Source organism: Athene noctua, chromosome 4 (genome assembly GCF_965140245.1).
Source record: "Athene noctua chromosome 4, bAthNoc1.hap1.1, whole genome shotgun sequence".
Classification (NCBI taxonomy): domain Eukaryota; kingdom Metazoa; phylum Chordata; class Aves; order Strigiformes; family Strigidae; genus Athene; species Athene noctua.
Genome location: NC_134040.1, coordinates 75,287,200 through 75,310,311, shown reverse-complemented (window position 1 = coordinate 75,310,311; position 23,112 = coordinate 75,287,200). Strand labels below are relative to the sequence as shown.

The following is a 23,112-nucleotide window of genomic DNA, read 5'->3' as shown; positions in this document are numbered from 1 at the left end:
CAAGTAGGGACTACTGTCTAATACAAATAAATCAATGGCTACAGGAAAAAGCAAGCCAGCAATTATCCCAAAACTGTTTCAGTGAAACAATAAAGTGAGTAGAAAGTGAACATAGGAGTAATAAATTATAAAAGACGGTGAGACTAAGTTAATTGCTATTAACCTGTATGTGATTCTTACACCTAAAACTAATTTAGGAAGGGTATCATCAGCAAAATCAGTACAGCTATGACATAAATGTCATAATTTAAAAAAAAAACAAACCAAATTTTTTCCTCTTCCTGATTAAATTTCAGGCTACACTTATAACTACATAACCTACTGTCTTAGTATTTTGCCCTTTGTTGCATCCCATCTTTGATATAAAATATCTATAAAAATACATTTGATATTAAAAAAAAAAAATTGAATATGCTACCATCTCACCATTGCCCAAGGCTTCACATACTATCTACAGTTTGCATAAGACTCCACTATGTCTAGAATTTATCTCCAATTTCTTGTAAAATACATTTTTCTCTCAGAATTTTGAAAGGTAAAATATGAGCCTAATGTAATCCTAAATAGCATCTGTGAGGATCACCAAGTACCAGAATATATAGTTTCCAAGATTACTTTCTACGAAATTGGCTGTTTATAAATTTACAATTTTTACCAATGATTAATCAACTTTAATTTCACAACCAACTACTGAACAGAAAGGCATAGTAAAAACAGTTCTGCTAGCATGGGTCTTCAGAAGGTTGATTTTTAAAAAAATTATTATTACTTCCATCTTAGTGGGTGACTGAAGAGCTTATGGACTTTTTTGTGAAAAGTTGGTTTATAATGTTATGGGATACAGTGGGACTCAATTATTAAAAAGATTCAGAGTTTTTTTCCTGCTAAGGCTTTTTGTTTCATAAAGTTTTCAAAACTGCAGTCATCTGTTAGACTTAGTAATGCAACAGGAGCTTCCATGCTCGGGGCTAAGAAATATTCATCTGCAAGCACCAAGTAAACTTCCAGTTTTGTGAGCAACATATCTGCTGGCTAAGGGTGCCCTACTAGATAAATAAAATAAATGTCACAAATTGGTAACTTGTTGGCAAAAGTAGAGTAAAACTTTTCATTTTTTAAAGGGAAAAAAATAAAAATTTTGAAATCAGTCATGACTAGAGCACTGTTTTCACACAGCTAAATTATAACTAACTACAGTATTCTAAGGCAGATGTTAATTCTGTGCCTAAGCATCTATATAACGCCTCCGTGAAGGGATGCGCACCTGAGCAATGTTTTCCCGAATGCTATCAGGTCAGATCCATTACCTCTGACTGCAGTATTATAACTAAAGTCAAAGTAGGCAGATTTCAGCACCAAATCTGGACTACATCCCACAAAAGACTTTTTTTTAAATCTATAGTCCGTTTTTTTTTCTTTGCTTTATTCTATCAGAAAGAATGCTTTATGCAAAGATTTGGTTTGGTTTGGGTTTTTTTTTTTTTTAAAGAAGGAATCAGAGTTTGCAAGATTTATCAGTTTGTTTTAACACTTTATTTGAAAGAGTTAAAGTAAAATAAAGTGTCTTCCTTCAGTCCTTGCACAGCAAAGACTGGATACTCAATTGTTTTGAACATGATATTGCAATTTTTTACCACACAAAGTAAATATGAAATGCATCCACTTGAGCCAGTAATCCATGATTACAAAATGTACAGTAGAGAACTGGAATTCTGCAGTTTCTCCATATATGCATTAAATTTTTACCTCCAAAACTTATCCCCAAATTCTAACACTGTGCAAATGAACTCTAAGAATATACCTATCTCTTTATTTATTTTTGTTGTTCCCATACACAGATATTTGAAGTTAAGAGTACTCAAGTTTTCATCTGTAATCAAAACGTGAGCACAAATGCACTTGTTCAGATTCCCTAAGTAATGGTTAAGAGAATAACTTTTTTCATCCTTTTTAACAGTGATGACTCCTTCAGGAGATGATATGTCTTGCATATAATAGAGGGTGGAACATTGTCTGGGGGGTCCTCAATGCCTTCACAATCACCCAGGGAAGGGGAGGGGATGCTCTACCTAGACCCCATGAAGTGCCCCAACCAGCCCATGTAGGATGTGCAGGTTGCAGTGGGGGATCGGCATAGGTCATGATCTTTCCTTCACCCAGCATATTTCCACTTGTTTATACAAAGCTTAGAAGACTCATGTGATAATTGGGCGGGTGTTGGATATGTGGCATAAGCAAGGCTAAAATAGTGAAGACAAGATATGTATCTGAGGGGAAGTCTAAACACCACTTTCTGTGTGTGAAAGAGAATGTGTGTAGTGAACCACAATAATTTTGGTGGAAACGTGAAAGGCTAACAACACTGGTTTATACCTTCACATTATTTTCTCTGATTTATTCAGTAAGGGAAATGCTTCATTGGGTGTATTAGGAATACTGTGCTCTGTCATTATGTGGCATGAATCCTGTCACTCTCATCACCCTGAAGCTCAACCCTGTTGTTCCTTAAAGAAAGTCTTATCCTGAAGTGTTGATTCTGGATAGAATTAATTAAAAGGAAAAAGTTAGTTAATCTGTGTATCTCATGTAAATTAACACAGCTGATTGAACATCACCATTCCTGTCTCACAGAAAATATCAAAGCTCTGACAAGATTTTATTGTTTTTTAATTCATTAAAGGAAGCTTAAGTTGCAGAAAGCAGGAAAGAACTTCTGTCAATTCTTTGAGGGAGATGTTCAGAGAAGTTTTTGAAAATTAGAACCTGAGACCCCACCTTGAGTTCCCGTTGACATTAGAAAACAGATTCTGGCTGATAGAATAGAAAGGACACTGGACAATGTTCCACTTGAGCCTGTTAGAATTTCATTAAAACAACATTGAAACAGATTTGTTACTGTAAAACTAGTTCAAGAAATCAGTATTATTCCAACTAGAAATATTTTGTCTTCATTGAAATTTCTTAATCAACACTAATAACACAGTAGCTACACTATAATTAGCCGACTAATCAAGACAAATAATTTCACAAGAAGTGTTTTGGGAAATAACTTTATATAGCACTAAGTTCTATTTACTGCTAAGTTTTGACTTCTCTGGGCTGTAGTCCTGCTTGTTGAACTACTTTATTTTTAGATGAGTGACTCTTCAGGCTATATTCAGCTTTTCTCTTAACTGAACTTTCATCAAACTTATTTCGGAGAAAAAGTCTTCATCTTCTAAACAGCCATGTGACATGCTCTCTGAAGATACAGGACAACACTGTTGTACTGATCAAAGCAGAGCTCCCCTAAGGCAAATGGAATAGTGTTTAATTCAATTGTACTTCAGTCTTCACAAACCCTGGGATTTTAATTCAAACCCAAATCTTTATCTAGTTTTGATAAACCTCAACCATTTCATTCTAAGATTTTCAGTGAAGATTTTTATGAATAGTAAAAGAATTGTTTGAGAAGAAGCATATCAAAGAACTGCAGTTTTCAGTTTCAGTTATGGTTTTTAACTCATAAAAGTGGATGTTTAAAGCAAAACAAGGCAAAAGAGAAAGAGAAGATTTATGACATTATGAATGGTCATTAATTGCAATTACGATAAATATCTTTTTCCTCAGATGCACGCTTCAGTGGACACTGTTCCTTTTTATATTGAGCAACCTAGTGGATGCAAAGTAAGCTGCTGCAACAATAGTAAAAAATCTAGGCAGTGAATTATAACTAGAAAACACAGTAATATGCAGCTCTACAATTTAAAGAACATTTTGGGATGCATTCAAAATACAGGATCAACCAAGCAGCTATAATCTGTAGAATTCTGTTTTCAGTATTCACCGGTTGCTCCTAGATTTGGGAAGAGTTTGCCTTGGGAAATAATGTTTTGCAGTTTTTAGCCAGGCAAAAGTTTCATTTTAATTAATTCTCCTTTCAATCTAGTGTTGCCTCGTTGACATCAGGTTGAATTACTATTCATTATGGTGGTGAAAGACAGTCAGCTCCTGCACAAGTTCAATTGGTTAGAGGAATTATTCATTAATCACAAAAATAAATTTAATTGTTCAGCTCTGACATGCTTTTATACAAGGATATCTGGTATTATAAAAGATAATATCCTGCAATTATTTTACATGGTCGCTTTGCAATCTATCCATTACGCCAATAACTTTTCTCCATTATTCAATTAATACGCAGATCAGTCTTTATAGTGAGATAGTGATGCAAGTTCAGACTACTATAAATTAGTGATTTACAGTTTCTATTTTCAAAGATATTCTGTTCACTTTAGCCAAGTACTATCTGTCTAAAAAAACCTCTGAAAGCAGTTAATTGAATTTTGGGAAGTTCTGACTATTCAAAGTTAAAGTTGTCCAAAACTGAACCTATGCAATAGGTCTTCAGAAGAGTGAGAGATTTGTCAGAGTTTGAATATTTGAGACATTCTCTGCTCCTTACATAGCTATTTAAATCAGCTCTTTCCTCAAAAATGTATGTTGAATAAATTAAGAAACAGCAAGAAACTAAGATCTGAGTTTAGAACATTTATAAAAATAAGGTACAAAGACTACTAAGGAAGTAGGTGCTTCTGGGAAAACAATGAACAAATACTCAGATTAGAGTCATAATTCATAAAATGTCTTAAGAAAATTTGCATGCTGCATGGCTGAAATTGGCAACAATAAGCTTGTATTAAACAAGAAAGCAAAATTAGAGGGACAACCTGTAGTTTACTGAATCCATGTCTTAATTAAGATAGAAAGCCATACCCATAGGATTATGAAGAATGCTGACAAATTAGTTTTATTCCTTTACCCCAAGAGATAAACTTTTTTCCAAAGGAGGAAGTAAAGCATTATGCTTATATATACACACCGTCACAAATTTAGCCTGATCTAGAATATAAAGCCCTCTGACCTGTAGAACGGTGATCAGGTCAGAGAGACTTAATCAGAAGACTTAAAACTCATTATTCTTTATTTTTTTTCTCTCTGTTAAGAAAAGCTGAAACACTCCACAGCAATCTAAACCTTTTTTAAACTATAGTACATAAAGTAAATAAGCTATAAACATTATAACATTTTACTTCCACGACAAGCAGAACTGGAGGAAGACTGTAGGACTGGAGGAACTCTCAACTGTATTAATAAAAGGAAAAAAAAATGTATGACACCATAAAGGCATCAAGTACATCATAACAAAATGCTTGTAACCATTGCTTAGCCTACAAAGAGGACTAAAATGCAATGTTACTTCAGTGCCTGAAACAGAAAAATCAAATTTTTCTAAATCTGAAAGACATTTTTAAAGGTTGCATTGAAAGGCAATCCCATATATTTTTCACATAGTTTTCATGTCTAACCACTAAAATAATTAAAAAAAGAATAATTAGTGATCTTAAAATGGAAATTTATTCTTTGTTGCACTAAAAATGTACTTTGGCTGAAAATGTGTCCTGATGTAATTCTATTTATCTCTGAAACATTATATCAAAAAATTAATCTGATCATCTGAACTTATTAAAAATATGAGGATAAAAGGGAAACTAGAAAAACCTAAAACTGTGAAAAATCAGTAGAAAATCTAACCTGTCACAGAAAATATTTTAAAATCTCCCGAGGATCTTTCTTAGAAAATACCTCTTTAAAATCTTGGTGATACAATGCTTCTGCTCCTGTTAGTTGAAGTGACAGTCTTTTCTCTGACAAGTGTGAGTTAAGAGTTCTGTGCTTCTCTCTGATCTGATAAAATTATTATTATCTAAATCATTATAGGTATGAAAATCTGAATTTTCATTGCATTAGGAATTGACAACTACATGACCTAAAACAAATAAAAGTTAAACTTTAATTAGCAAGCAACACATTCAGTTGTAACAGAAATAATAGGAAAAACATTTGGAATCTCAGTCTTTAAAACTGCAAACTTAATTCTTTCTCCTTCATTTACTATCTTTGGGTTTAGTTCAGGTCACCCTCTTCCACTACTCTTTCACCATTGGAAACTCACTTTTGGGTTTTTGGTCCCTCAGAATGACATTAATTTATTCACCCATAAAGCTCAAGTGGAATTACTTCTATGCTGGAATAGAAAAGAGTTGGAAGGAAATTATCTCCTTGCATTAACCTTGAATTGCAGAAGAAGGTAATGTTGTAATACCTAATTCAGGCATTTAAGCTAGGAGTTCGGTTATCTTGGGTTCACAATGTAGATAATATAAAGAGTTTTCCAAAAGGCAATTCAGAGGAGACAAATTTTGAGTCTTGTTTAGCATCTCAGAAGAAACTCTGTGTGAGCTAGCCTGGGACAGCAGTGACAGCCGGTTCTGTGCGTCACTTTCAGGATTGGATCCATGCAGCTGTGACCCTCTGACACAGCTGGCTTTCCAGAATGGCCCTGGCTTTTCATGAATCAATATTGTTGATGAATGGCTTCCAGTAAGAGAAGTCTATTGGTTTTTTGTTTTCTGTGAAGGATTTTAATTTTCAGTAGAGTGAAGAGATTGTTTTAAAATTTTATTGCAATTTTTAAAAATATTTGCTTTAAACATATTTATTCCACCTGCTGAGCTCTCGTTCCACAATATTTGCCTCATCTGCAAGGCTTTCAAAAATTAAAACTGCTTATTGAAATAAAACACAGAAGCTCACATTTCAATTCTGACACAGCTATTTCAGGTAGCCACATCGCACCTCAAAAGAACACCTGTGTCATGCTACCTGACTGAACTAATGCATTTTAATGACAAACTGTGCAAAAATTTTAAAAACCCTTAGCTTTATCATAAAAAACAAACAAATTAGCATTGGTTTTGCTTTACATTAACTTTTTTTTTTTTTTGTCTAGGTTTGAAAGCAGGTTTTATCCTTCCAAAAAAGCATGATTTACTATTTTTGTACAAGTAAGGAAAACACTTTAATTGGGATGGGCTTGAGGCCTTCAGTGGTCATTCTTGTTAACATTTGTTGGTTTTTTACTTTAAGTTGTCACACTCTGGAACATTCTTCTGTCAAAAAGGTATTTTTGTCAGGTTTATGTTCATTCTTGGAATAATGTGTGCAGATTTTACATACTATATTCTTTACCTACTTCAATTAATAGATCATATAATCAGAGACACTCCCTTTACAACAAAAAATCCTATGCTTCTGACCTCTTCAAACATTATGTTCAGTTTTCCCACTAATCCTACCAAAAACATTTTATGAAGAGGTTTATATTGCAGAGAAGAGGACTTAAAGACTGTCTTCATACCACAAAATCTTATTGCCACAATTTTCAAAATGCAAATATCAAGGCACTGTTAGAGCATCAGACATCACCAATTTGAGGATCATTTAATTTTAGCAGACGTTGTTAATTACATGGTTACGCTGAATAATTTTTGTTTTAAAATTGATGAATTTTAAAGAGAGATGAAAGTGAGTGCATATTGGTTGGCTGAAGTTTTTGGTTTTCTTATGAGTGTGTAATTAATTTTCTTGAGCTTCTCTGCAATTCTTTTTAATGTAAAGTGCACTAAAAACATTCAAACATCAGCTGGAGAGAATGGACCACAACACAAAATCCAATTGCTCCAGGGGTTTGGCCACACTTGCTGTCTGAGAGAATAAGCTAAGTAATGAAATGAAAGAGCTATTGGACCATCACAATGCATGCAAAGCATCATATAGCTGCTTTGTAGTATGCGTTGTAAGATGAAATACTAAAATTCTACCTCTTTGAATGGCTAAGATGGATTGTGTTTGAGATGAAAGGAATAATTTATGATCAGATGAGAAAAACCACCAAGTCAAATATGACAGTAACTTGGTGTTAATATAAGATTTTCAAGACAAAATACGTAGTTTAACTATGGAAGGAAGAAAATTAACTTACCATCTAATTTAAAGATAATTTGTATCAATTGTATTCAAAAGTAAGTTAGTGAGACTCTGGAGACTACTCTTAGAAGAACTTGGATAAATTAGGGGACTGCTCTAACTTGGACTTGGAAACCTCTCTAGGAAGATTCCAGTGGAAGGTATCATTACAGCACACCATACTCTTTCTTTATCTCTGTTATCCACCTGTATGTAGCAGCAATAAAGTGGGAAGAGTCAGCAAATGATGTAGGATGTCATTTCTTCCTTCACCTTTGTCTATACTATTCTTATTAAGCCCTTCTGGAGAGCTACAACCTTTCTTATACAAATGGTGGCGATAACCCCTTACTTCTTTTCTTCCATATTTTCAAATCAACATTCTTTTAAGGCTTAGACAACACAATGAAATGATTTTTAAGAACCCACCTTGAAGACGAAAAGTTTAAAAGAGGGAAATCAGTGAAAAGCAGTGTTTTCTGTAACAAACAAATTATACAAATGACTCAAACGTAGTACAACTGATATTGCTCTTGGAAATATACATTTTAAAATAAAGCACATTACATTTGTAAAGTTCCTTTCCTTTACTTATGCCTTAGTGCAGAAGTTTGGGGCAGATAGAAAAGAGATAGCTTATGAGTAGTGATACAGTGGTTCTTCAAAAAAACCACAGGAAATCAATCTGATTTTTGTAGCTTTATAGTTTTTAGAGAAGGAAACATTTGTGGAGATTGTCAAATTCCCTTTGAAGAGCTTTTCTCAAAACTTTCCTTTTGGAGAAAGGAAAGAGAGTGAGGTTTTCTCTCACAAACATGCCTACTTTAAATAGACATTTCAGGAGCACAGATTCATGACCCATGCTTTCTCCTGCTAGCTAAATTGCTAGCCACTAGATGAGATCTCCCATTTAAATTCTGTAGATGTGGATGCTCTGGCTGCACAGCTATGTTAACTATATATATTTTTTCAGAGTTCTGTAGTAGTAATTATTTTAAACACATAAAGGAATCTGTAATAATGCAAACATATCCTCAGCAGAGGGGTTAGAAAAGTACTGAGTCCCATTACCGGCAACCACAGTCATACATATCACAGCATCATATCTAAGCTCCGTCTTGAAACACACAGGGCTCTTCTATCTCCACTCAGTGCTAAACTATTCCTGAACTGAAGGGTTGCAGTGGTTGAAAGGCTTTTAATTTATCATCTAAATTTATCCCTGGTCTCTTTATTTGCTTTCATGACAATGTTATCATTTAGCTTAAAATTATTTTCTCTTTGCAGGTGCATGTCATAGATAGAACATTAGCTCATTTTTCCTAGTAGTAATCAATATCTGATTTTTTTAAGCTGCTTGTAGTTTATGGACAGCTTGAATGTAATTTTCATTCTGGGGGTTAATTCCATACTGTGCAAGTAACTGATGCTCATACAATTGCTTGGTAAACCCAATACCCATCTGTGAAAGGAACTGAGTTAAATGGGTCAACATTACCACATGTAACTTGCAGCCAAGGTTACAGGTTACAGTACAGGCAACTGCAAGCCTACAGCCCAGTCCCAATGTAGAAGGACACTGAGAAGACAGCATTTTTCACTTCAGCTATGTCTATTGCTCCCCTTCCTTCAGCTCTTCAAGTCCAGAAAGTGTCTTTTGGCAATCTGAAGATTTCTGCATGAGATTTGTAATGTCTACTCTGAATTTAGCCTGCCTTTCTATATATTATAGGTCATTCCTTTTCACCAAGCTAGCCTTACATGAAACACAAGACCTTATATTTTGCTAAATTGTTTCTTCCAGAAAGCTGTATTATCTTGACTGGTACAGTTTGATCTTCTGTTGTTAGCTTTTTTATTAAACTGTGTGCCTAAATTCCCACTTGAATTTGTGTCAGTCTTTGATTTTTCTCCTGCCTTTCTTTTTAAGATAAATGTGCAGTATTTTCTACCCCTTTGAGTTATTTATACACTTCAATTATGTTATTTTTCAATTTATTTTTGATAAACTAAGCAGATTGAGCTCTTAAAGTTTCTTACTTTAAGAAAATTTCCCCGACTCTCAGGTCATGGTTTAGTGGCTTTGTTCAGTACCTTTCCTAATGCTTTAATGTTCTTTTAAAACTTGGACAGAATTTGATACAACGTCCCCGAACTGGTCTCATTAATATCATATAAAACAATGTGACCTTCATGCTTCTACTCACTCTTTCAATCTTTCCACACTACCGGATAACACAGTAGTGAGAACTTTACCACAACAGTGCTGACCTGTTCAACATGAATTCTGAATCCTTCTTCAGACTCGACTGCTTTCTCCAATAATGCCCACATTCCCAATTCATATAATCCTCTGCCTGTTGTAAACTGTTCTACTTTAATGGACTGAAATTAAGAAATGGGTTATTTTCTTGCCCTCGTCAATGCTTATACTTCTGCCAATTTTTTTTTTTGCAATTTTTAGTTTTAAACCATCAATTATTTTGTATTTTCTTTCCAGTTCATAGATTGCAGTGCTGAACACCATTCTTATTACAACTGCCTACAGTACCTTTTCATCCACGATTTAAGATGTAGGTGCTGATCTAGAGAAGCTGCATCTTGCCTGTGCCAGGCTGCTTCTTACTCTAACATTTATATCCCACTGTAAATGTCTTCATCTTGACCTAATGGTTCTTGGTTCAAATATGACTTTTGGTATATCGTGTACTGTCAGAAACATGTGATTCAGGATGTTTTCCTATCCCAGTCCATGAAATTCCAACTCAACAATCTTCAAGGCATGATGCATGATTTAACAGACAGGATAGATCAAATACAGAAGTAATTATAGTCCTGGTGACGCTAATTTTCTGTTCATGCCTGGTTTTGTATAACAGCTTGTTCAGAACAAAAATTCTTACCCTAACTTTTGATCGTGTAAATTCAGCTAGTCACAAATCATTTTCGGAATACATAATTTGACAACATTTTCCATTTTTTCTTTATTTTTGTCCACTATTTTGTTAACAAATTTCTCTTTAATTGTTTGGCAAGGCTTAATTTACATTGTAAAAATGTTTAAGACACATTCAGGAAAGTCAAATACAGTCCTGCTTTAAGTTTGAAATTGGAAAATGGTTTCAATCCTTTTGTAAAATGTTAGTGATATTTACCACTAGCCCACACAAACAACACAGAATCAGCACCAGGGCTAGCATTCTTCTTATTTTTTCTGCTAAAATATGAATAGGCCAGAAGACCGGGCAGTTATAATCTCTCTTCAGTAAAAGACTTCAGCAATGGGAAGCCTTCTCAGTAACTAAAAGTTGCATAATGACTTTATGCATCACAGGATAAAAGTTTTGCTGATATTAAATTCTTATAATCCTGCCTGTTAGAAAATGTATGCAAAAATTCCTTTAAAAAATGCGACAGGTCAGAGTTAATTCCCTCTAGAGGGGTGCAAAGCCATTCCTGGCCTTGGCAATAGTTGTGCATTGAAGAGGAAGCTATTTGCATTAACACTAAAAGGAGATAAATTCTTACTTCATAAAAGGAGTGTAACTTTCTCTCACCACTTAGAGGCTTATTTTTCAGAGGCAATGTACAATAAAACTGGAGAATCTGTACCATGAAGAATTAATTTTCATGTTAATCTGTAAACAGAAAACCCATACTTTGCCAGGTAGGCTTTCCTAAAATGCACTGTCTTACTCAGGTTTTACTATATTACCAAGTCTTTCTCCTTTTTAACTGGAAGAGTGTTTCACAAGTCAGCTCAGATAGATGGAAGTATTATTTGTCCAACAGTATTCTTGAAATACATGTTTTCAATTGAAGGTAATTTGAAAGGGCGGGATTCTGCAGTGCTCAAACAGCTTTTACTCAATACTACACCAAGCTGAGAAAAAGGGAAAACATTCCTTGAAAAAATACTTAGTTATAAATTACAGCTGATTTCTAAAACAAAACTTGCTTATACAAAATATATTAATTATTATGATATTGTTTTCAGAAAATGGCAATAAAATTATTCAAGATATTCTGAGACTTTTAAATGAGTAATGAAAGCAAACGTTAAGGATGCTATCTTACAGAAAGGTAAATGCCACTTTGACAAAATCCATAGTCACAGCAATTACCTTTTTTCCTATTCAGCATTAGTTACCTTAATTCAAAATACTCTATTCCATGGCAGCCTTTCAAAGCAACAACTACAAGTACAACAATGAAAGATTTAGAAAAATTTCAGTGGAGTGAAAAGAGGACAAAGAAACAAATTCTCCATTCAGAGAAAGTGATCAATATTGAAGCTAACAATAGTCCTTTCTATATTTGTGTTCCAAAGAATTTATTTATATCAAGAATAAAAATATAGGATATATATATCCTGTAGTGTAGGAATTCTATATACCCTGTAGAACAGAAATATAACTTTCTTATACAAGAGTTTAAGAAATCTAAGTGTTATATATATATACATAGTAACTTGATTCTCCTGCCTTGCAAATACATAAAATCCAGCAGTGTAATGGGACTCTCATACTTTATTTGCTTTATAATCATGTGTGATGTTTTATAGAAAGATAAATGACTACGAGTTGCAATAATGTGATGAATCAGATACATTCAAAATGATTGATAATGAAAATGATGCCAAAAGGATAACTGCAAATTGAACTACAAAAAAAAAAATCTTACGTACTTGCTTTCTCAGAAAAGGAAATACATTTTCCTGATATGGGAAGAAATAAAGAACTAGGTTAGCTACTGAGGAAACACTTTTACTTAAAAATAATACTAAACGAGATATCAAAGTATTCAGAACAATTTAGAAATATCCAACAATGTAGGAATTTATGAAAAATCTACAGATATGCAAATCAACTTACACAGAACAGAATAAACACTAGATAAGCAAATAAGCAGAAGGATTAATTTTTAACTCTTAGAATTCAGTTAATATTTCAATTAAAAGACTTAGTTTTAATTAAAATGTAAGCCACGGCATTCTAGAGATTTCTATGTTCATATTCTCTGTGTGTCCAAATTTGTAACACTCTTGAGTGCTAAGTGTAAGACTTAATATGAAATAATTTTAAATTTAAGATATTAAATCCAAATTTTAAATTTGAAAACAGATGTTTTAGAAGGCCTTCTAAATGGAAGTTGCCATAAAACTGTAACTTTTCATGTCTTGAGTAACATAGTCTTGGGAGAAAAAAAAAAAAATACATTCCCAGTCTGCACTTAACATGGCATCTGCATACACACATACCTGCATGGATTTTTTCCATTTTGGAACTCCATCCATTGTTGACAAGCAAAGTTCAGCATAAATTTTTTATGAGTTAGAAAATTCCTAAGGGTTTTGCATTTCTCCCTGTGTTTACTTCTAAACAAAGCGTATTTAAGCACTTCTAAAACAATGAATTGGTAGTAATTGGAGACAATGAAGTGGGTAAGTAAAAGAGATTCACATCCTTCTGTAATTGATTTTGACTAGAAGTCAGCACAAACAAGAAAAGCACTTTATCTTTTTGAGACTCCAAAAGCCACAAATTATTTTAGTTGCACTGTGTATCAAAATGTCACAAGTTTATTTACATATATATTTACTGACTGTATTGATTTTTCAATATCTTCTCTACCACTTGAGTAAGAATTACACATTGATAAAGACCGTTTCTTTGGGTCCACATGGCTGATGGTAGTGGCAATACTCTTCTCTCATAGCATGTGCAGAGCACACTTTAGAATGTCAGTGGGAGTTCTGAATGCATATGGAGAGGAGGCTATAGGAGATGACATTTGCCATGTGGCCCTGAGATGAAAATTTTGCCCTAAGATAGTTCCTTCAGTAAGTTGGTTTCTTGACACCACAGCAGTCCCTTTTGTTTTAACAGAAAACAAACCTCTAAAACAATGTTAAATACAAGAGACTGTTTGATATGTTGTATTATGTTTAAATATCAACATTAAACAAAGGTTGACCAAAAATTTGTGATAGTGGTACTATTCTATGACAGATCTTTACTACTTGTTTGAAGTGGGTTTTTTTCTTCTGATCTAGGCTGCTATTACACCATACCCAGTTAAGACCAGTCTTAGAGTACACTCCAAATTATGACATTCCACATGCACAGCTATTTGTGTAGACAATATTTAACTCTGTGATAATGGATTGATTACTGTTGACTGAAAGTGCTATTAATCTACCAAAGTCCTGAGGAAGAGGTAACAGCAATGTATAACTATGCAGTTTAGCAAAATAAAATTTGCATATAAAATGACAGATATAAAAAACCCTTAAAGTTTCCATTTTTTTGCTACTACTATTTTTTGAAGCATAAACTAGCTTGAAAGGCAACCTTAGCTTTCCTATTTTCCTCTTCACACAAGAATGAACTAAGTGATTGACTGTAAAATGAGTTTCCCTAACAAAATCTCTAACCAAATGTTTTGTTCTGGTTTTTTGTTTGTTTTTCCTTGCTGGTAGCTTGGTAGCCACAAAGGAAACAGACAGTGCAAGATCTCGTAGCATGCCAATGTCACCATCTGATTTCCTGGATAAGCTAATGGGCAGGATGTCAGGCTACGATGCAAGGATCAGACCAAATTTCAAAGGTAATTTCAAACCTAAACTTTCAAGTTTTCAGTACTCTCACACAAATGCAGTTTCTGGAACAAATATCAAAATGAAGAATTACATTCACTGGGAAAAAAAAAAAAAAATATGCCTTCTTTTGTCTTTCTTTGCTATGACAGTTCAGTAATAATATGCTCTATTTCTGTCACTGTCACAGCTCCCCAGAGGCAGATGTTTTGGAAATTTAGCTTATCTCTAGATTTGAATTGTCTAATGTGGTTTGGTTTTTGCTTTTCTTTTTATTTCTGAAATGCTTGTTAGTGGATTCAAATTCCCCCTGTAGACTACCATGGCCTGAAGCACTCCAGAAAGCATGTTCTGTGAAAGAGGCCAAATCCTCATACCTGCCTGTTCCTAAGAGTGTGTTAATGATTTGACCATCACAGTCAAACTCAAGCAAGCTTATCTCAGTAACCTAATCAATCACCAAATTAGATTTCTCACTCCTGTGCCACAGTTGTGCTTTGAAATGGCAAAAGGATCTTTCCCCTTCTTCCTTTCCTTGTTCTTAGTTCTCCCTGAAACTGCACCTGGAATTGTCGGTTGGCATGTGCTTTTTATGCACTTGTCACAAAGGAGGTTCAAACAAGCAAAAGAGATTCAAAAAAGACTGAAAGTCCAAAGTTTGCAAATGCAATGACTACATTACCCAAGGGTCCTACCTCGAACCATATTATTCAGATTCAGTCATGCTAAAGTAGAGTATTTAATGAAAGATTAGACAAACTATAGTATTATACAAATATACAAATTATTATGCAGACAAATACCACCCATTCTAACTTTTGTAGTCTGGGAAGTTTAGGAAGATTTCACTATGCTGTGTTTGGAATGCAAAGAATTCTAATAATGTAGTAGAACTATATTTAACTCTATTTCTGAACCTTTAAATCAAGTTATCAGTCTTTAAATTCTCTAGAATATAAGTATTTTTTTGAAATAAACCTATTGTGATTAAAAATTATATTATTCTTACTTTGACTTAGCTGCCTTCTCCTATGTCTAAATTCTTGAGTCCATGAGATTCTCTTAGCTCTAACATTTCACTATAAGGCAGGTTTTTCTCCATGTTTACTACAAAAAATTTCCTTCAAGCAGACAGGCCTTCCTCTTCTAAGTCATCTGATGCTGCCTTTCCATCTTAATTCTTATTCAGCACTAAGTTTTATAATTTTTTGACATATCCAAGTCCCTCCAATGACTCTAGAGCCATGCTATTTGCTGGTTTTGACAGAATTTGCCCAGACTGATTCATAAGGACCAGGTAAGCAGTTTGTCAAATTACTTCCTCATTGGTAATCCATAAAGAGTTGGTGCTGTATATATAAACTTATTACTCATTATTCACTGCAGCTAGAATACTTTGCTTTTAATGAGTTAGAGGTGCTGATATTTCTCAGAAAATGACAAACATGCCCTGGAAATTCAAACACATCACATCACTGAAGGATTTACAACAATGATCAATATCCCTGATGACCATGCAGAATAAATCCCTTGGACTTTCCTTGCCAGAACTACTACTTTGAAGAATGTTCCTGCTTCCTGGAGTGTTAATGTATCAAGCAGTATTTGCAAAGTAGTGCAAAACACTGTATTTCTGAAATAATTTCCTGTATAAATGGTAGTTCTTAAATTATTTTTGTTCCTTATTAAAGTTGCCCTGACTTCTTGTCACAGTATAGTCTAGCATGCAAACCGCAGGTTCAACCTCAGGTAAAGCTGTGCTGGGCAAAAGACGACCTCAGGCAAAATCTAAGCACTGCGGTTTTTCTTCTTTCTTCTTTGTGTCTCCTGAAGCCCTACAAACAATTGTTTAAAAATAAGGAGTATACAGTTTAACAGTTGATTTGGGGATTGGATTTTGGAGTTTGTCATGGACACCATGCAGTCACAATCTTCTCATGGGACTTCAGGGAAGAATAGGCAGATGGTTTGGAGATTAGCAAATTCAATACAGTACTTCTTGAAAGTATAATTCAAAAGACCTAGAGCCTTATTTTGTAACTATTGAAATTTAAAGAGACAAAACCTAATTTGACATTGTTCTTTTTCAAAAAGTGCACATTCTAAATCTTCTAGACAGCTAGGCAGTTTGAACAAATCTGTCCAGAATGATTCAGATCTATCACTGAGAGTAAGTATCTCCTTAAGTGACTTTGCCACTTTCTGGTTAGTTTTATTAGTCCTAGAACAAGTGCTGGGGCTTAATGCTGTTTTGAGTTTTTAATCTGGCAACAGATTTAAAGAAACAGAACAAGTACTAATAAGAGGAGTCAGACAATCATTTTAAATCACTTGTTCTTCCAATAAAAATCTTATGTAGACAAGATTTTTAACTACCAATTTTAGTCGTAATTAATCTTGGTCAATGACACATATTTATATATTTTGTCTGAGTGCTCTGCTTTTGGATAAGGAATTCCTCACATCTGTTCTTGTTCAACAGAAATAATAGAGAAGACTTGATATTTATTTAGCTATGGAATAAAAAAATATTTGTTCCATTTACAAAATATTTTTATTTCTAGTACATCAAACCTATAGCAAGATGATTCTCTTACTCAGTTGTTCCACATCCCAGACTATATTTGTTCCTGTAAATATGGGAAAGACTTCACTGTCTTTCAAATTTGGACACAATTATGTAAACCACGTGTAAAAATTATCATGACTTCAAGATGCTCAGGATTAACCCGAGCTTGGTTCTGGATTTGTAAATCTATACATCCCAGACTGCACCATTGATAACAACCTATTAAGGTGGGAATTTTGGAATTTATGTAGGAAATTGTAAAGTCTTCCTTGCCCTGATATTGACAAACAGTAATCAGCTAAATCATTAGTTTAGAAATTTCTTAAGCCAGGATTTAACTGAAAAAAAAAAAAAATTAGATTAATATATTCTTCTGATCACCTCTGGAAGCTGTTTATAATTTTGGCCTTTGCAGTATTTTATAGCAATAAAATCTTTGTGTTTTGGAATAGTGAAAAGTATCATTTTTTGTTTGCTTTGAATTTGGTGACTATTTTACTGATTTTATTGCCATGTGACATATTGAGAAGTGGAGGAAAATTATTACTTCCTTTTGATCTTTACAGATTTATGTACTTATGTATCACTCCCTACTGTATCCTTTTTCCAATGTGAATAGTCCTGTTCTACTTAAGCTGGTTTTGTGTGGCAGCATTTCATAGAATTTGTGACTTCCTCACATCTCTTTTCTCCCTAACATATCCTTTTGAGGCAGACAGAGGAGAAATTTTGAAGTGTTCAATATGGAAGTTCATGATCAACTTGATCATGATGGAAGTTCATCTATCAACTTGTATGTTAGTCCTTTATATATTTCTTTGCATTCTCCTATCTTTGTTGATTAGAGAGCATGCTCCCAGAGAACCATCCATAATTAATCTAGCCTTTCTTTCCTGTGTGGAAATCATTAATTTGGAGCCCTTCAGTAGGAATGCATAGTAAGGACTATTGACTATTTGACATTTGACCGACACTAAATTTCATCAAACATTTTATTGCTTGATAGCTCAGTACTTTGTGATTTTTCTCAACCTACTTGCAGTCGGCTTTATATACAACCACCCTAAATAATCTTATACCAGAAGCAAAATTATATTGCTATATCTTCTTTTCTAGGTCTTTAATATCGAACTACAAAGATTTAGTGCAGATCCATGAAGGAACTCACCAGCAGTCACCTCGCACTTTGAAAAATGACTGTTTATTCCTAACATTAAATAACTTTAAAGCAAAAGGCCTATAAGCAGATTTCCTCTCACTTCATCAAGACTAATATCCTTAAAAAGCCTTTGACAAAACGTCATGTTGAAAACTTTTTGAAACTCCAAACTATTTTAATTAATGTAATTATATATTACAATTAATATGTATTTGAGTCAATTAGATTGCCTTTGTCCACATGCTCATCAGCTACTTCAGAGACCTTTGTAAATGTGTTATTTCAGTAAAAATATTATTAATCCATATCTCTTAATCATAACATTTCTCATAATTTCTACCAGTTTGGCTTGTACAGAGGTAAGGTTTGCAGGGATAAAGTTCATTGTCCTTGTCATCCACCATCATACCTGAAGTCTGTTTTTCTTTTTTAATTCAGATTATACTTGCTGGATATGTTACACATTTCCACTGATAATAAAACTGACACAAACAATAGCTGACTCACAGTGATCCATATTGCCACAATCTTGCAAAGATTTTTTATAATGTCTGGCTTGATATCACCTCAGCCTGTCAGTTTGTTCCTGTTCACTTAGTCTGAAATGTCTTCTACAGTCCTCTTACAAATCTTCCATCAGAATGGCTCCAGTATTTGACACAGCTGGCAATTGGAGACAAATGCTGCTACAAAGACTTAATTTAGTTTTCCTGTTCTGACCTTCTTCACTTTCATGGATACTTTTATATCTTAATCATCTCTTGACTTACCCTTCCAGGTCTTGGCAGGATTCTATTTTTAATGCCTTGCAGATAGTTATTGTTAGCTTTTCTGTCCCTAGTGAGTTTCAGTTCTACTTTTACTCTTCCTGTCTTTAATCCATGTTCAACTTGCCCAAGTTCCTGTGTTTGAATACGACTTCCAGTTTCAACAGCTTCATTTATGCTTTTTTTTGACCACATTTTGGGAAGTTTACTTTTACTCTCAACAAAATATCTTTAAGTAATGTCTAAACCATTTACAAACTGGTTTTAACTTCTCCTTTTATGCTCTTTTTAACTAGCTGTTAACTATATCTTTGTGATGCTTCTTTTGAAATTAAGCATCAGCACTGTAGTGTTTTAGGGATTTTTCTTCATAAAGGCAACTATGTTGATACAGCAAACTTACACTTTAAAGCATAGTGCTATGTTAAACAAGATAGTATCATACTGAATTTGAAATTATGACAAGTACTACAACATGAAAGTGTTTGAAAGGAAAGCTGCCTTGCAAACAAATTATCTAACAAAGCCAGGAAATACAGTTTTCTCCCTGACAGATTTTAGTACTCTGTCTTTGTTCATCTCCCTGCTTTTTCTTTTTTTCCCTTGATCCTTTTCAGGAGATGTCAATGTTAAGCTTTTACTGAATTCTAAGAAGTACTGGATATGCTCAACAGCTCTAAATAATTAACCAAGCAGCAAAGTGAAAACAGTGTCAAAGTGACTGCAAAGTGGTACCTCCTTACCTGAGAACTCTGCTCCATAGGTGTAGTCTTGTGTATTACAAGAACTGAAGTACATGTCCTTATGTTTTGTTGCAATCGCTATACAGTACTTCAAAACAATTATTGCCATGAGGAAAAAAACCCTGGGTGTTCCAAGTTGTGTAGTTGTGTCTTGTTAGCAGAATTTTTAATGGACGTTCTGACTCCTCAAGTATTTAATATCAAGTTCATTGGTCACATTAGATTTTATTAGTTGCAAACCACCAACAACGGCAGAGCAGTTTCTTACTTCAGTGACCCTGAAAAATAAATATAACATTACATAAAAAGAAATATAACATTACATAAGTGTTTGTAAGACCAGTCCTCAAATTCCACATATAGATCTTTCATTATTAGTGACTGCTTACAACTGCAAAAAGAAACCAGCTTCTCCAATGTTGAACTGGAATATTAAGGTGCAGGAGGGTAGCAAAAAATCCTTGTGGTGGAAGATCCTTATTTCTGCTGTACACACACTGAAATTGCTAAGAAATAATGGAGAAATTAACATGCTCTACCACAATGTCATTTTTACCGAGACTTTCGGAGAAATAATTTAAAACCTTTTCCATGAATAGATGATTTGTTGTTCAGTTATCATAATGACTTCTCTGCCACTACTGATACTTCACAAATGCAAAATAAAACAGAACAGTTGACTGAAGACCCATGGCAACAGAAAACTCAGTTTAAATGGATTTAAGAGAAATGAGAGTAGAATCTAAGTCATTTGTTCCTGTAAACAGTAGAGATAAGAGAGCAGCAACAATATATTTCTGTTACCAGTGATGACAGATAACATTAAAGGTAGCAGCTGCCTTGAGTGAAAAAGGTCACTTTTTCCCCTAATTGTTGTGAGAAGTGACATATATTGCTCACCAAAACACACATAAAAGTATTTTTTTGACCTATTTCAAATGGGATGTTGATTTTTATTTTTTTTTATAGAATTATCTGTACAAGTTTATAATGAACTTTCTTTCTTTTTGTTTTTTATTTCTATAACTGGCCAGTCAAGTAGTGCACCTTTGGGAAAAATCAAAAGGAAAATTATTAGAAAGCATTCAATTTAATTGTGCTTTAAATGAGTTGTGTATATAGCATTATTTCCTCTTAAGTCAATAAACATTGTTTCATAATAGTTTATATTTTACAGTCACTCAAGAAGCAATGATTCTGGAACAGGGACTGGTGTTTCTTTTTCTTTTGCAGGCCCTCCAGTTAATGTCACATGCAACATATTTATAAACAGCTTTGGATCCATTGCAGAGACAACCATGGTAAGATATTCTACCTCAAACAATGTTTAAAGTTCAAGTTAAATATTTTCAAAGGCTCAAAAGCTATCTAGGGCTTCTCTTCACATGGAACTAATGAAGAAGGAAATCTACTTCTGAGAACAGAAAGTGAGAACCTTTAATTTGGCAATTGATTTTTTTCTTACAGAAAATCCATCATTGTACCATCAAACACATAAGTAAAAGTAAAGCCAAAGGCTGTTTTTTTTAATACCTCCATAAGTCTTATTTGACAGTTATAATGAACTTCTTATTTTAATTTAGATAAATATTAGTTTCTACAGTGTTCTATCTTTCTAATCTTAAAAATGTCAATTCATTAAGTTGCTTCGATAATATTTTATAATTTCATTGTATACAGTGCATATTGGGATGTATACTTTATTTAAAAAGTCCTTCTTCCATCAAGCTATTGTACTGAGATAATCGAATAACTAAAACAGTGATCTGGTATATAAAATTAAATTATGAATTCCAAGACTGGGGTAAATATAGGTGCATTGCTTGCTTTCTGTACACACTTATAATTTGTCTATTAAAGGCAGAATCGTAGAATCATAGAATACCAAGTTGGAAGGGACCTCAAGGATCATCTGGTCCAACCTTTCTTGGTAAAAGCATAGTCTACACAAGATGGCCCAGTGCCCTGTCCAGCTGAATCTTAAAAGTTTCCAATGTTGGGGAATCCACCACTTTCCTAGAGAGATCATTTCAGTGGCTGATTGTTCTCATTGTGAAAAAATTTCCTCTTGTGTCCAGTCACAATCTCTGCAAGAGTAACTTTTACCCATTATCCCTCATTTTTTCCATGTGACTCCTTGTAAAAAGGAAGTCTCCTTTGCAGCCACCCATTAAATACTTGAACATGATGATGAAGTCTTCCCTAAGCTTTCTCCTTGAGAGGCTGAACAAATACAATTGTCTTAGCCTTTCCTCACTTGGCAGGCTTCACAGTCCCTTGATCTTCTTTGTGGACCTCCTCTGGACACTCTCCAGCCCCCTTAGCAGGGACCAAAACTGAACACAGTATTCTAGGCATGGCCCGACAAGTGCTGAATCGAGTGGTATAATGACTTCTTTATTGTTGGGATTCAAGAGGACTTTCTGCGAGAGAATGGCCATGTGAGCAATCCTGCGTGAGAACAAGACTGATAAGAGCCTCAGCCTGAGCAAGAATGCGATAAGGATGTGACCCTGAATGAGGGGGGAGAAACTCGATGAGACAAACAACCCCCGGAAGGGGTTGGGACGGAAGAGGAAGTTCCACAAGGCAGGAAGCCTGGCAAGGCTGATGTGGCACTTTTTATCCAATCATACCAAGGTTTAAAGTGCGGGCTAAGTCAACTGTCCAATCTTGAGGACTTGTACTGCATGTTACTCACGTGTGCGGGAGAACATTATAAAAGGGCTTTCTTGGTTGTAATAAACGGGCATTGCTTGATCACATTGGTCGTGTGCGTGCTCAGCTCTCCCGCACTTTATCTCTGCTGGGGATGCCCTTGTTGATGCAGCCCAGCATGCCACTGGCTTGCTTTGCCACTGCAGCTCACTGGTCACTCATGTTGAGCTTGTTGTCCACCAGGACCCCCAGGTCCCTTTCCACAGAGCTGCTCCCCAGCCAGGTAGATCCCAGCCCCTGCTGCACTCCTGGATTATGTTTTCCCAGGTGCAAGATCTTACAGTTGTCCTTGTTGAACTTCATAAGGTTCTTGTTAGCTCACTCTTCCAGTCTATCCAGGTTTTCCTGCAGGGTGGCTCTCCCTTCCAAAGTATTCACTTCTCCACTTGATTTGTTATCATCAGTAAACTTCATCAAGGTACACTTGATCCCATCATTCAGATCACTTATTAAACAGCGTCGGACCCCATATCGATCCCTGGGGTACCTCACTTGTGACAGGTTGTCAGTTGGAAAAGGAGCTATTTACCACCCCCCTCTGGGTGCGGCCTGTCAGTGAGTTCCACGCTCACTGCACAGACCACTTGTGTAGACTATAATGTACCAGCTTCTCTGGGAGGAGAAGGCTGTGGAAAACCATATTTCTGAGAGAAAAAACATATCTCTGAGAGAGGCAGATTATTTTGGAGGGGCAGAAAATTACTTTAGTT

The 23,112-nt window shown here is 34.6% G+C and overlaps 1 protein-coding gene across 2 annotated transcripts in view; it reads left to right on the top strand.

The window, feature by feature from the left end:
• The window catches only part of GLRA3 (glycine receptor alpha 3), a 92,981-nt gene that overhangs the window by 6,281 nt on the left and 63,588 nt on the right, over positions 1 to 23,112 (top strand). For both annotated transcript variants that reach the window (XM_074905773.1, XM_074905774.1), the window contains exons 2-3: positions 14,330 to 14,457; positions 20,918 to 20,985. In XM_074905773.1, coding sequence (XP_074761874.1) covers positions 14,330 to 14,457; positions 20,918 to 20,985 — 196 coding nt within the window. The remainder of the gene's footprint in view (positions 1 to 14,329; positions 14,458 to 20,917; positions 20,986 to 23,112) is intronic.